The 14,636-nt window shown below is 41.7% G+C and overlaps 2 protein-coding genes across 3 annotated transcripts; both read right to left on the bottom strand.

Moving 5' to 3' along the window:
• Positions 1 to 586: 586 nt before the first annotated feature.
• Positions 587 to 5,690, bottom strand: LOC113170245 (transcription regulator protein BACH1-like). Its single transcript, XM_026372262.1, is given in 6 exon segments — positions 587 to 2,091; positions 2,199 to 2,405; positions 3,295 to 3,927; positions 3,929 to 4,792; positions 5,163 to 5,411; positions 5,503 to 5,690. Coding segments are annotated over 5 exon segments (2,328 nt in total). The 5' UTR covers positions 5,503 to 5,690; the 3' UTR covers positions 587 to 1,716.
• A 1,228-nt stretch (positions 5,691 to 6,918) lies between these two features.
• map3k7cl (map3k7 C-terminal like) lies at positions 6,919 to 14,459 on the bottom strand. Of its 2 annotated transcripts, none has more exons than XM_026372617.1 (5): positions 14,172 to 14,459; positions 13,285 to 13,366; positions 11,466 to 11,524; positions 10,590 to 10,705; positions 6,919 to 7,705 (listed from the first exon to the last, which is right to left on the bottom strand). In XM_026372617.1, the coding sequence occupies exons 2-5, from the start codon at positions 13,358 to 13,360 to the stop codon at positions 7,525 to 7,527; spliced, it is 432 nt and encodes a 143-aa protein (XP_026228402.1). In that variant the 5' UTR covers positions 13,361 to 13,366; positions 14,172 to 14,459; the 3' UTR covers positions 6,919 to 7,524. The 2 variants fall into 2 exon arrangements, with proteins under 2 accessions (XP_026228402.1, XP_026228401.1); XM_026372616.1 differs by having other exon boundaries at positions 13,285 to 13,395.
• Positions 14,460 to 14,636: the final 177 nt, after the last annotated feature.

The raw sequence follows: 14,636 nt of genomic DNA on the forward strand, positions 1-14,636 counted from the left end.
TGTGGTGCCATCTGTTGTGAGATTAGTCACACTGCACGCAACTTCATTCACTTACATGCAACTTCAAAATTCAACTTCAAAATGTTACGATTACTAATCTGACTTTTATGGCCCTTTTGATTTTTAGGATCTCAGCTGCTGTTGGTTCACTCACAAGTGTCAAAATTGACGAGGTTGTGTTGTGTCTAAAGCAATTTGTATTCTGTTTTAATATTGATGTTACAAAATACAGCAATCCAAAAACATACAGTCATTTTTTCCCCCCAAATAAACAGAAAAGTGTGTGTGCATGTGTGTATATCTACAATGTACGACCATCGGTATGTTGACATGTTGTCATATTGGCCTGTAGATGCCACAAGGGGGCAATAAGCACCAGTGTTATTTAGTATTACCTTGCATGTGCTGTCTGCTTGGTGGTGGAGAATCTCTTGCCATTAACTATCGCCAGGCATCCTAACACATATAAACCTCACTGTCCTGGAAATACTATGTGGTTATTACTTCTTATAATATCAGAGTACCTGGTTAGATTTATTTTATTTAGGTTGTTTTCATATTTTACTCATATCATTTTAAAACCAGCTGCACTGTGATGATTATTATTCTCAAAATAGGCAAAATCAACAAACATATGTACATACAGTAAAGGTGGAATTTGAGGAACTCTGGGAGAAAATGTCCTGAGTGCCAAAGATCCACAGTAAAAATAGGTGAAAGTTGACAGGAAAGCCTTAGTACATGACGTAATGAATGAAATCCACAAACAAATAGGCTAAAGGAGACACAAAATATAAACATACATTGGCTTGTACTGCGTCCATTAATAGGTTATTGCTACATTGTTCAATTGACCCTTGACAGTAATTTAGCTCAGGGTGTTGAGAAAATGAGGTTGTGGGTAACCCATAATGTTTCCATTCAGTAATAACAGAAGCGTCAAGTGGTTGCTACGATGCAGGACAGGCACACAACATCCGACTTTCATTTCCTGATTTCTGTTGAACCCCGTGAGGCAGCATGATGTGTTCATTTATAATACAACACTGAGGCGCGCCGAGGTTTTTTTTTTTTTTTACAAACATGTAGTCTAATTTATAAGTTCTGGATTAGTCAGTCAAAGCAAAGCTTGAGATGTGCATATGCAACCTAGACAGACTATGTCACTGTGGTTAGATGAGGAGAAGCTACCACAATGACAGCGTGAAATATTACAGACAGACATGCGACCAGAAAGTAAACATATATCAAGTCCTTTTGTTGAGTTATTTGGTTTTGGTGCAAAAGGCAGTGGTGTGTTGTCCTCTGCATAGGAGCAGATCCAACACTGTGTGCAATGAATGTTGCATTTTCCTGTCATTACCTGAGAATTGTGTAATATCGTACTGTATAAAAATGCTTTTTGAACATGTCTTCTATCTTTAAACTTTGGGAACTTTGTGGTTTTGAATATCTGGAATGTTTTTTTGACCTCTTACTGTAAGTCTTGAGTTTTTAATCCAAAGTCAGCATGAGTTAAAACATGTGAGGTTTCTCATTATACAATAAATGCATTGTCATGTTAATATGAGATCTACAACTTGTTTGTTTTGCAGCCTGCACCAGGTGCACCATAGATATGGGACAATTAGCCCATGGTAGATGTTGTGCACCCTTACATGTGTATGATACAAAGTGGAAATTTTTTATTTAATAATCATTTTGATCCCATGACTTTCAATAAAACTGCACACATTGAGTGGTGGATGGGATGCGAGATGGTGAATACTGACCATCTCCTGTATCCCTGCTAGAGGTGGATGAAGTCTCCTCAAAAGCTGTGTACTTATTGGGGCACACAGAACAGGCAGACAATGAACTCTCAGACTCCAGTGGAAATCCAGGCTGTGAAAGGAGTGAGTCTATGTTTGGAAAGAAAGAGGCCAGAGGGCAGTCTGGTGTGGTGTACTTGGCTAACACCTGGAGTTGCTCTGGCTGCAGGTTGGCTTCGTTGCACACCTTCTGACACAATGCAGTGACAGTGTGACATGTTTTCAACTTCAGCTGGTTCAGTTGGCTCTTCTCCATCAGCAGCTTCTCCCTCTCTGTCTTCTGTGACATACACATGCAGTACAAACAATCTGATTAATATTTTTTTCAACAACAACAACAACTACAACAAAAAAGCGTTTTTTTCAGTTAAACACAAAAACCTTTACCAGTTTGTGGATTTCGCACTGCAGATTGTATATGCAGTCTAGTTTCCTCTTGCGGCAGCGCTGAGCTGCGAGGCGGTTTTTACTCCTCCGTCTCATGTCATGGACAAACTCCAACTGTTCAGCTGTTAAGACCTGTTGCTTCAACAGCTGCTGAAAGTCATTTCTACTCAGATCCACAATCCAGTCTACAGAGAACGGCAACTGCACCTGAGAACACCCAAACAGAAAATACAGATTACACAAACAGATAAAGGGACAATGAGTGGGTACAGTATCCCCATCACTGAAGGATCACCTGCTCATTATATGGCATGTCATGCAGTAAATGCCGGAATACACTTGACATAAAATAGTGTGAGTTTAAAAAATCCTAGGATTAAATTGAATCCCAATGAACAGAATGCAAGAATCTGTGTGGAACTGTACATAGAAGTGAGAAAAAGTCCAAATGTATATAGAGATGACAGTTATATTTTTACTAAGGTGTTAATTATTAACTCTAAAAACAAGCAGAAAAGCAGAGGTCAGGTTTTGGATTACTTCTGCTGCAAATGTGTGACAGGAAATGTACTCTCACCAGTTTATTGGAGCAGTATAAATCTTGTAGTGCTTTATCTAGTGTAAATAAAAGCACTGGTTTTATTTTTATCTAAAATGACATACTTTGCATTCTCACTACACTGTTCGTACTTTCAGTCAAACCCCAAACAGTGTCTGGACAGTGATATAAGAGATTCCTCAAACCTGTTGTCTGTGTCGACTGTTGTCGTTGCTAACACAACAGGCCGAGGTGTCAAGTTCAGCTGAGTTGGACTCTGAACCAATTAACAAGACACGTGCACATTGTCACAGTACACATGCGGGCGCCCTCACACACATACACGCACATTATCATTTCTATTTGGTGAATATTTAACTTGTAATTATGGTGTCTCTACTTTCTGTTGCAGGAACGCTCGCTTGGGCCTAAAATAAAAGTCCCAAACGTGTTATCTAAGACAAACATAGCAGAGAACCAATCTACAGTCGGAGTGATCTCACTGACGCAGGTTCATTTCAGCACTGCAGAGTTAAAGAAGAACAGAATGGAGCTCACCTGTCGGGCCCTCTCCCTTGCGTAGGACTCACTGTCCCCTTCTGTTTCCGTCTCTGAGTCTCCGTCCTCTCCGTCCTCTCCGTCCTCTCCTGAGTTTAGAGATGCTCCTGATTGAGATGCCCCCTCACACTCAGACAGCCGCGTTCCCTTCCATGAACATTTTCTTTGGTCCTGGAAATCCTCGAAAAAGGGACAACTGGAGCTGCTGGTGCTGATGTTGACGTGCTTCAGCCACTCTAACGATGTGCTCTGTACCTGTTTAATCCCTATCTCAGAGGAACTTCCTACATCAGGGTCATGGAGATTTGCCTGAAGAGGTTTGGCCAGGTTCTCAGCCACCTCTCTGGAGCTTTTGTCTCTCACATTATTTATCAGTAGGGTTACTCTCTCCACGGTACCTGTTTGTTCTCTATTCCCTCCTTCTTTGCGGGCAGTGTTCACTCTTTTCTCCTCAGCTTCTTCCTGTTCTTCTGACTCCTGTAGCATAGATACTGGCTCTAGTGCACCAGAGTCTTTAGTTTTCTTGTCCTCTTTAATGTCCATGACAAACCTTTCATGCCCCACTGACATTGCAAGTGCACAGCCTTCAGCTAAGGCCTTCAGGGGGCAATGGCTCAATATTAACCCAGATGACCCTGACACCCAGCACTGTGCTGGAGCCCACAGAGACTCTCTGGACACTGGATCTGCCCAAAGATCTAAATCCAGCAGTGTGCTCCATTTCTTCCTCTGTTCTCAAAATATCAGTTTCTCTTTCCTTCTCATCCCACTTTCCCTCTCTTTCATCTTTCATAGGCACATGAGCGTCCTCTCTCTTCGACTGAGCCTCCAGGGCTTTCTCCTCTGTTTTCTTATCATGTATTTCAGTTTTCCATGAATCATCAGCCCCTTCTTTGCTCTGTCTGGTGGTATCAGCGGTTGACTTGCTAGGGAATTCAATATCAGTTTCATTATTACTGCTTGCACGGCTGGAGCAGGGCATGCAGGACAGATTGCAGCCATCCCTGATTACTGACGACGCAATGACGCAATTTTCCTTCCCACAAGCTCGCTGGAACTTGCGGTACTTTGGGCACTGCATAAAAGTGTTCTTTATTCCTTCAGGTACAGGTGAGCGTGTATCTGTACTGCTCTGACTTCCCATTTCCCTGGTCACTGCTTTGTTAGAAAGCCAAGACACTTCCTGCTGAGATGGTGAGTCAGCAACTGGTTTTACTTCTTTCTCGCCCAACCAAACATCGTCAGCGTCAAGGCCACAGCCTTCCTTTGATAATCGTCTCTTGCATTTCTTTTTACAACAGGTCTTTCTAGAAAAAGGGCCAGAGGCTTTGCTGGTGGAGAAGAACTTAGGGAGGAGGAAATCAAAACATGCCTCGTCTAAGTCTCTGAAGCCGAGTATTGAAGCTGAGTTTCGTATTTCTAGGACATTATCTTTCCTAAAGTGTAATTTGGATGTGTAGGCAAACTTCAGCAAGGGCTCAAAGCCTGCAGCAGTCACCTGCACAAAACAATAAAAATAAAAACAACAAACAGATGTTTAGGGACATGGAAACGCTCCTGGCTCAACAACTAGCACATATATGATAATTTAACTTCTAATAATATAATAATCTAAAGTTAATATGTTTCCTTGTGACTGGTTGAACAGGATTTGTCAAACTTTCTGGCATCACATACAGTTCGTTTAAATATTCAGTGATTTTAAATGTTTTAAATGACTGGCAGCTAAAAAGAAGAAATAAAATGAAATGAAACAAATCAGCACTTGGTGTGGCAGCAAATCTCCCTGTTGTCACTTTCACGCCAACAACACCACAGCCCGAGCTGATCTCCTGCGCTCTCGGGCAGCACGTCAGGTGACGTCTCACCTCTTGTGGCAGGGTGATGACCGCGCCGTGCTGTGCGAGGCTTGAGATCCTGTGTGCGAAGTAGTCACTGCAGGACGCCAGCACCGAGCGGTGGGCTCGGAAACTCTGACCCTCCGCCGCCACTGTAACGTCGCACAGTGCGTCCTGGCGCCGCTGCTCGTCCAGGCTGCGCAGCACATGGGAGCAGTGCACCGTAGACTCAAACGTAAACATGGATGACTGGGAAGCAGACATGGCCATGAGGGACATCTACATGTAAGCCACACACAAACACATTTAGAGTTAACAAATGCCACCTATGAGCACACAGAGGTTAAAACAACAACAAAAACACGCCTACCTTACGCAGCTGAACTAAACATATCCAAAAGTGTTAAGAGTGTTAAAGAAAGTCCCAGCTGTTGAGCGCACATAGTTATTTCTAAACGGAATGCTGCCCAGTCTTCCCAGAAAGCTTTATCTCAACTCTGTTGCAAACTAAAAACTGAGCCTGACTCAGTCATATGGCCTGTGTGTGAGTATCTGAGAGGGAGGGAGGGGTAGAGGAAGAGTGTGTGTGTGTGTGTGTGTGTGTGTGTGTGTGTGTGTGTGTGTGTGTGTGTGTGTGTGTGTGTGTGTGTGTGTGTGTGTGTGTGTGTGTGTGTGTGTGTGTGTTGCAACCACTCTGGGTGTAACAGAGCAAGCGCTGACTCATGCACTCCTGCTGATAAAGGATGAGCAAGCAGTTTTCCCGGCCATACCAATCCCACCCTCGGATCAAGTAAACTAACTAGCTTTTCCCAGAAAATCCCTTTAGAGATTCACACCGAACACGATTTGGAGATTATAGTAAAGATCTGCAAAACAAACCCAGTGTGTACACAGGATTTCATCTAATGTGGGTGTTGTTAGATTTAGATTGGTGTGAACTGACTCCACTAAAAGCAGACAGTGTATTTTGAGAACAGGTTGTGTAAAAACAAATGAAACAAATGAAACTGACCTGGTTCAAGGAGGAGAAGGCTGTGACGTGAACCCTATTAACTTCTAAAGGTTAATATTTCTCAGTAGGTAATTGTAGGCGCATATCTTGGTGGTTTTCCAGGTAGCAGCAAATCTTTCTGTGAGCTCAGTTCAAGTGTTGTGTGTTTGTGTGTGTGTGTGTCAGAGAGAGAGAGAGAGGGGGGTAGAGAGAGAGTCAGAGTGCATAAGAGAGTGAGCATGCCCTGCTAGCAGACGCACAAACAAATATCATTGTAAATTTGTTCTCATATCAAAAATCAATTGGTGACTATAGAGGCTCATTAATACTGGCATAAAAAGGAATGAAAACAATTTGCATTTCGGTTTTTCTATAAAGAAAATACATTCACTGTAAGCTGAGTTGTCACTTGTACTGTTACCAATGTCACATGCTCTTAGGGAGAAATAGGGAAGCCAGGCTCTAGCTGGCCTATCAAGTGACTGTTTCATAATTCCAGAATGAGCTAATCTCCTCATGAAGAAAAAAAAAAAAAAAACAAAACAAAACAAAAAAACAAAACAAAACGACAATCTAGTTCCTTTTTCCATAGAAGTGGTGCAATAGCATGATAAAGCACACAGCCAACACTACAGCCTGGAGAAATGAAACTGCAGGAAGGAACTGATGCTGGTGTATAAATAAAATGCATTTTATTGTTGAATGAGCATGATGAACATTTTATCTTGTTGTACACTTCCCTTTCTACAGGTAAGTGAGACATGCTACATGAGAAATGTACAGTTCTTACAGTGTTGCACCGCAGCAGACTACAGACAGCTCTTCTGCTGTTCACAAATGGCTCTAATTTCCTGATCCCTAACACTGAGTTAAACAATCATCTCATTTCCGTTTTACCATAAGAGGAACTTGACAGGCTTAGGTTGGTAGTGTGGGAGTGGGAGAGCGGGAAAGGGAGAGAAATTACTCCTTAAAATACAACATTTGGACCACATCATACTACCTTTGGCTCTCTCCACACATCTCTGGTAAAAAATCTGATTCTCCACAGGGTCTGAGACAGATATCAGAATAACTGGTCATATCACAGCAGCTGACACTGAATAAATAGTTACGGTGAGGTGCTGCAATAATGACCAGTACATTTCTGCAAGCCCAAACAATAATGAAACAGTACTCTGAAAGGTTGCCTTTTGCCATAGCTTAGTAGAATCACTATCACAACTTCACACTGATGATGACAGAAGGTCTGTGGTTCAAACAAGTGACTCAGACGTGAACAAACACGGCTCCTTTCTGTGTAATTAGCTGATTCACACAAAGTTTTGTAGCGTGAGCACTTGCTGAGCCTTTATTTACGGACTGATGTCTAGAGGTCTCAGGTTCTGTGGAGATCGGAGGTCACGAGGAGTTCTGCCTCGTTTGGTTGGTCAGGCAGAGCCTCTCCAGCTGTTGAGCGCGCTCGTTGTGGACCGTCACCAAGTTGCGGTTCTCCTCTGTTAGATGCCGAAACTCCTCCTCAAGACGGGCAATTTCCATGGCAACCTTCTCATCCTCCACCAGCTCTGCCAGCAACTTACGCCTGTGTGGACGAGGGAGATTTTAGCAGGGGTGCACAATGTAATATTCATTATAAAAAAACAAAAAACAAAACTACAACATCAAAATCTACAGTTGATTGACTGTTGAGGTATATGTTTATTTTCCAACTTGATCTTTATCTGTAGAGAACAGTTGGAGACAGTCCCAACACACATTTAGCTAGAGGCAGGGAAACACCCATAAAGGGTTTCAGGGATCAGAGAAAGCAAATTTCCAGACAATCTTTCACATTTGTACCTATGAGCAATTTACAGTCTCTGGCTGTCTTGTTTCTGTGTAGGAGGAAACCACTGAGACCAAAATACCAATGGAAACAATGCAAACTTACAGGAAAGGCTGAACATGAACAGAACTGATGGTGCTTGTTGTTGGGCAACAAAACTCACCACCCTGGTAACAATAATTAAATAAGACACTTGGTGACTATGGTCAATTACAGAATAAAATGGAAGAAACCTGAGTACGTGAAACAGAGGAGGGAGATGAGGAATGGTACACAACACGCTGACTTAGCCTAACAAACACTGGTCAATCTTTGGACTTTGAAAGGCAGTGTAGGTATACACACACATGTACTGTATTTGTACAAGATGTGTGTCATGTGTGTGTGTGTGAATGTCAGCGTCGTATTACAGCCGATAAGTGCCAAGTCACATAAAACAGCAGCATCAACACAGAAGAAGAGGAGTCTCCGTTCACGCACATTCACATACACATATGCTGAGTTTGCCAATATGATGATGTCATTTAAACATCATCGTGTATCTGGAAACAACCTTTAAATAAATTTGTGTGTCTTGCATTTCCATAAATAGTTTATATGTGAAAAATCACATTTGTTTTATAATTATTTTGGCACCCAATATAATATGTCTAAACAGGAAAAGCTTCTTCTTTTCAAACATAATTTGTTGAGTTAGAGCTCTAAAGTCTACTCACTACTACTTTGCAGTCTTTGGTTACAATAGACTATTCATTCTATCTCTTCATGCTGAAACCAGAATTCATTTCCTGAAAGACCAGCTCCACAAGGAAGAGACAGTAAAACAAAAACATGAAATAACACTTTGATGGAAACTATGACATGCATATCTTTACATCCTCAAACTATTTTTAGTTTTTCCACATTTCTCTACCAAGTTCCAGGACTTGTAATTCCATCTGAAATGGTACAGTAACTGAAGAACATATGTAATCACCATAATGTAATGGTGATTATGCTACTGTGTTGTAAGATTTCACTGTTATATAATAGCTTTTAAATGTTTTTAATATGCAGCTTTAAAACCACCAAGTTTTCAACAAACCACAGTGTGACTTACTGTAAAAAAGATCTAGAGAATTCAGTGTGGCCTTGAGGTGATTTTTTTTTCCATTACTAGAAGCAAGCTGAAACATGTGCACATACTGTAGTGTGGGTTTGTGTGTGTACGCATGTGACAAAGAGAGCCTGAAAAAAAAAAGGGGAAGAGATCTTTTTCAGTTCACAAGAATTCATTCACTGAGCAGGGAATTCAGACTAAATGTGACATAAACTGTGCAAAACGACCTAGTTGTCCTTTTTTAATCTTAAAAGTCTTATTTATTCACCGTGCCTTTTCTGTGTATTCAAATGTGTGACTGTTTAGAGATTATGATGAAAAAAGAAAGAAAAACATTTGATATACTGTACTGACATGGTTGAAGGCGAAATAAAATGAAGCCACCTCACGTAGCTTAACCTATTTACAAAAACAAGCCTATTATGGACAGTGACGCTTTAAAAAATAGCCCTAGAGATAGAACTACATCTTCTTGTATCTGTTATGTTGGCGGAGTGAGATTGACTGAGATTAAAAGACAGATTGAATCTAGTGTATACCGTACACCTCCACACTAGGGTTCAAATCTCAGGTGTGGCCTACCTTCGCCTTGTACCTCGTAATTCGCTTTGGAAAAAGTGTCTGCTAAATGTAAATGTGATGTGATGTCCTCAATTTACTACTAGCGTGTCTTTGTGTCTGCGTACGTGCCAGTGGATAATGGTAAGGACGTCAGCATGAAAAGAGAACCAAGAGTTTCTGACTCATCATGTTCTTATCTGAACTGAAGGCTATACTCCCACCAGTCTGCCTGTTGTTCTCTACTTAGGAACTGCCAAGTGGTGTGGGTTGTGTGTGTGCGTGCCTCTTTGTGCCTGTAGGTGTGGTGGTGGGGTAACAGAAAAGGGCCGGCAAAATCCCTCTGCTAAGACTACCCACAGCTGCTAAGGACACAGGGGACAGTGGAGACTGTGTGTTATGTGCCCCAGCTTTTGTGCAAGCATACACTGTACAGTAGGCTGCATATGTGCATTCGAGCTTACAGCAGGTCGCACTCAATTACACCTGAAGGATCGCAGTTACTGTAATATACCCTACCCACCCTTACCTTTCCCACATGTCCAAGTATGATCTAGAGTAAACCAATATGCACAAGGCAGATGCTACTCTCACATCCACCCATTCCTGTACACAAAACATTACAAAACCTAGATGTTAAGTAATTATATTTAGATTAAACATCTGGAATTCAAGTCACACATAACCAGCTGTTAAAACACCATCTGAAGGGAAGTGCTCTCAGGATGTCATATGCTAAATGTTGAATGGAAGCTACTAACAAGTGCCATCTGGTGGACGGTTTTGTCCAATATACTTTTCATTATTTTTTTATTTGTAATATTTTTTGTTTGGCGAATTAACCTCTAAACCTTAATTATTATTATTTTAACAGATTCTCTGTTGGCTTCCTTGAATTGAATGAGTGAATGGACGTTTGATCTTTTAATGTGATCACATTTGTTACGGGTAAGAGAGCACATACAGACACATGTTGGGCCTTACCTGCGGTCCTCGAGCACGGCAATCTCGTGTTTGACTTGGTGGAACTCTCTGGCCATCCTGCAGTGTTCCTTGTACACCTGAACGCTCTCTCTCAGAGACACACATGGAGGTACTGGCTGCAAAAGATCACAGAGAGACTAGTATGTGACATGTTAGTGTAAGGGGTGTTCAGTGACCTTTTAGTCTTGAAAAATGCCAGAGCATAGTAAATAAAAATATCCATTGCAGTTTACCACAGTCAAGGTGAGATCGTTTTGTTGTCTCACTATTTTTTAATCAATCAACTAATTAGTGGTGCTGGAGAGCATGTGCTTTTCATGCACTTTGATCTGTGAGTATTTTTTTTTAAGGTCAAATACCTGAAATTACTGTGGCTGAAAATATGCCTGCTAAAACATGGGATTACTGTGCTTGAAGTACGACCTCAGCTTAATTCATGCTACTTGTATAAAAACAAATGTGTTACTCTTTTTAACACAGTGCAAAGTGTCACAGCTACCATTCATTGGTCTGCTACTACTGTTGTCATTCGATACTTTAAACCAGCGTGCACTTGGCACTGACCTGCCACTGACACTCACTGAAGGATAATTCAATGACAACACTAAGCGCAGACACACACAGTGAAAACATTGATTTGTTCATAGACCCTAAATAGAAAAGGCCTTATAGGAAACTCAGTCGTTGATTATCCTATCTTTAGCCTGAATGAATAAAATAATCATGTATATTATATCATTTTACTCAGGAGAGAGCACAAATGTTCAGAAATGACATGCAGGGCTATTCTCTACCAGCACTCCTCTACTCACTCATGCTACTTTGTCATGCGTTGTGTGTTCAGTGTAACGTGATGCTGCTGTGTGCACTGAATACCTGTAATCGCTGTTCAAGGTCCGGGAAAGTCTGGGAGAGGTCCTCCACATCTTTTACATCTATTGTAATAGAACACATTTTCAGTTACAATTAAAAATTTATAAGGTCATCTAATAAGGTTTGAGACAGGGGACACGAATAATAAGTACAATGAAAATGTCATACAGCCTCTGACACTGAAACACAACAGGTGAATGATAGCAACGATTTAACAAACAATTTTGCTTTAAAGGTGGGCTTCACTGTTAACCAATTTCCAAAGCACATTGTGTGTTTTCTGCAGTGGTGGAAGAAGCATTCAGATCTTCTAGTTAAGTAAAAGTTGCAATGCAAGCGTAAAAAATTCAGAATAGGGGCTTATGAGTCTTGCGCTTATTTCGCTATTTACCAGAAAAGAATGAAATCATTCCTTCTCCATTTGAAGAGCAATCTCAGCCTCATTTGGTAAATCAATACTGTGCCTAATGTCTTCCCAGTTTAATGTGGTTTGATGTATGCCCTTGGTGTACAGTCAAGTGACTTATCCTAACCTAAAGGCGGTCGCGTTAATGCCTTTCATAAAAGGCCCAGAATGAAACACTATAGGGGGCTCTTATATGACACGACAACATAACAACACTAAATGAGCCATGTCTCCTTACTGAAAAGCAGTAATGGCCTGTCAGGCTGAAACATATGAAGGATAAAAATAAAGATTGTGAGCAGACAGATAAACACAGTCAACAGAAGGAACAGACAGGCGGGATGCATGAACCGAAAGGGGATTCAGACAGATAGACAGAAACAGGCAGGTTGTCTGCACCAGCCTCTGCCTTGCCAGTAATGTCCCCCTGGAGTTGTGGAACACGTGGAGAATCCTGGGATGATGCAACCTTCTAAAAGCAGGAGCATTAGTGGCCCAGCCTGCAGGCGTGGGGCCAATTATGAAATGGAATAAATACAGTTCTTATGCTTAAAATGGACACAGCGTGGGGTTATATCCAAGTCTGGCATGAGGTCACAAAGGGCTTTAGGGATGATCCCACTGTATCAATCCCAACGTTCAATATATTTCTGCCCAGATTTGAGTGTGTTGTTTGTACTCCAGCCCTTCATCTCACTTCCTAAGAGAAAGACAAGAGGGGATCAGAGATGGGTGGAGTAGGACTGGAAGTGTTAACTGCTTATAAATATAGGCCAGTGTTCTAAAAGCTGAACAGTGAATCAGGCAGCAGGACACTGTTAGTATTAGAAGGGAAACCTGACTCTGCCATTGCATAGCTGCAGCTGCCATCCCAGTGCCTGGCCCCACTGCAGTAAAACATCTTGAGAGACAGCACCTCGCACTATAGGTAGGGCAGGGTGGAAGAGACAAAGTGAACTATGCATATTTTTACTGATGTTTTTAATAAGAGGGTGCCACCACAGTAACAGTTGAACAATAGGTTGTGAGGGTGCACACGTGCTTTTAGCACAGCTATCCACATGCATGTGCAGTCTGTTTATAATATGCTGCGGTCCCACAGAAATAGAGAGAACACCTGTCTTTGGTACAGCGTAGAAGAATGAACGCAGTTCAAGTGGTAGGATGCGAGGGGGAGGGCTGCTCCAGGCAAATTGTGGGAAGAATGCTGCGTATGTGTTCAGCACATACTGGAAATTTATTAAAAGTAGAGCTCCAAGCTTCCTTAAGTGTTACTGTACACGAGCAATTTAGTAATAGCTGTAACTACACTCAAAATAAGTAGATACCGAAGACAGGTGTGTCAGCATTTTCATATAAAGGGAGGTCATACAGTGTGTGGAAATGTGGGCAGACTATGTATGTGATCGTATTTACCTGATGTGTTGTCAAGGCTGAAGGCGATTCTAACTTCAGATTTATCAGGAGACACTCTTCTGGTTGAGGTGATCATTTATCCCTTCATGAGGCCACAGGCACAAAACACAGCTGTTAGCACAATCAAAAGGGTCTGATGACAGACAAGTGATGATGTAATAATGACATGACTAATGAATCATTTGTAGATTTCAGTAATCTATTAACAATTCAAGAGCTCTATCATGAAATAAAGCAGTGTGTATGGTGTCTTAAATGTGATTTAAACATATAAATAAATCAAATTTGATGCCTGAATGTATGCAACATCATTGTGACATCGGTGAATGAAACTCTGCAGGTGTATTATTCAGTTGGAATCATAAAGTGATGGGACTAAACCACACCTAGGAAAGTATGGAGTCTTATTAATACAGCACACACACACAGCCAACACTCAGTTTCATCATGCATTTAAAGCTGCAGTGGGATTAAATAATTAGGGAGCTTTGACAGACTGGGCCTGAGGTCTGGATTTTGTGTGCCCCATCCCCCCCCCGCTACCCCGTCCGGTGAAGGTACAGGCTTTTTATATCAGGGTATTTGTCTGCTTTAACCCCAGTAAACTCTCTGTCCCGCACAACATGCTTCAATGACCTTCTACACCACCAAAGAAGCACTTTTTTTAAATAATGTCACTGTCAGCTGGTGGAAAGAGGTCGAAAGATCACATGTCTGTGTTATAATAACTGATCAGACCATGTGCTGTATTAAAATATGACAGTATTAATAACTTTAATTCTATAATGGTGCACACACTGTAAGTATATATTTCATACATATGGACTATCTCCAGGATGCACTCTTTAGCTGAAAACGACCCATCTGAGTCAACAGGTTATTGTTACCTGAAGCAAAATGAACCGACCGAGGAAATTCCACACAGTGAAGTTTGAAATCAGGTAATGTTGTACGTCCCCAGTACTGACTGTTTGCTGCACCACAGTGGATTTATCTTCAGGAAAACGGGAAACACAGGATCTCTCAGCTGTTGCGTCCCAGCGCAAATCCAGCAAAGATGGCACAAATACTTCTCCAAGAGTTTACCTCCACTTCCCTCTTCAGTCTCCAACTAGATTATTATCTATTTAGACTAGGAGTCCACCACACTGGTGTCAGTCAGCAGCTCAAGTTTGCGTGTGTATGGACATGATACCCACGGAGTGCAGCCACGCGGAGAGGAGCAACACAACAGGGAGCAGGCAATGGAGGAATGCCATCCGCTGTCCCCTTGTGGCAGCCTGGGCCCAATTAAATGTCTCAGATGACATGACTTATGCCTGCAAAAATGCCCATAGCTCCAGCACTGTTTT

This window comes from Anabas testudineus, chromosome 14 (assembly GCF_900324465.2).
Source record: "Anabas testudineus chromosome 14, fAnaTes1.2, whole genome shotgun sequence".
In the NCBI taxonomy this organism is placed as follows: Eukaryota; Metazoa; Chordata; class Actinopteri; order Anabantiformes; family Anabantidae; genus Anabas; species Anabas testudineus.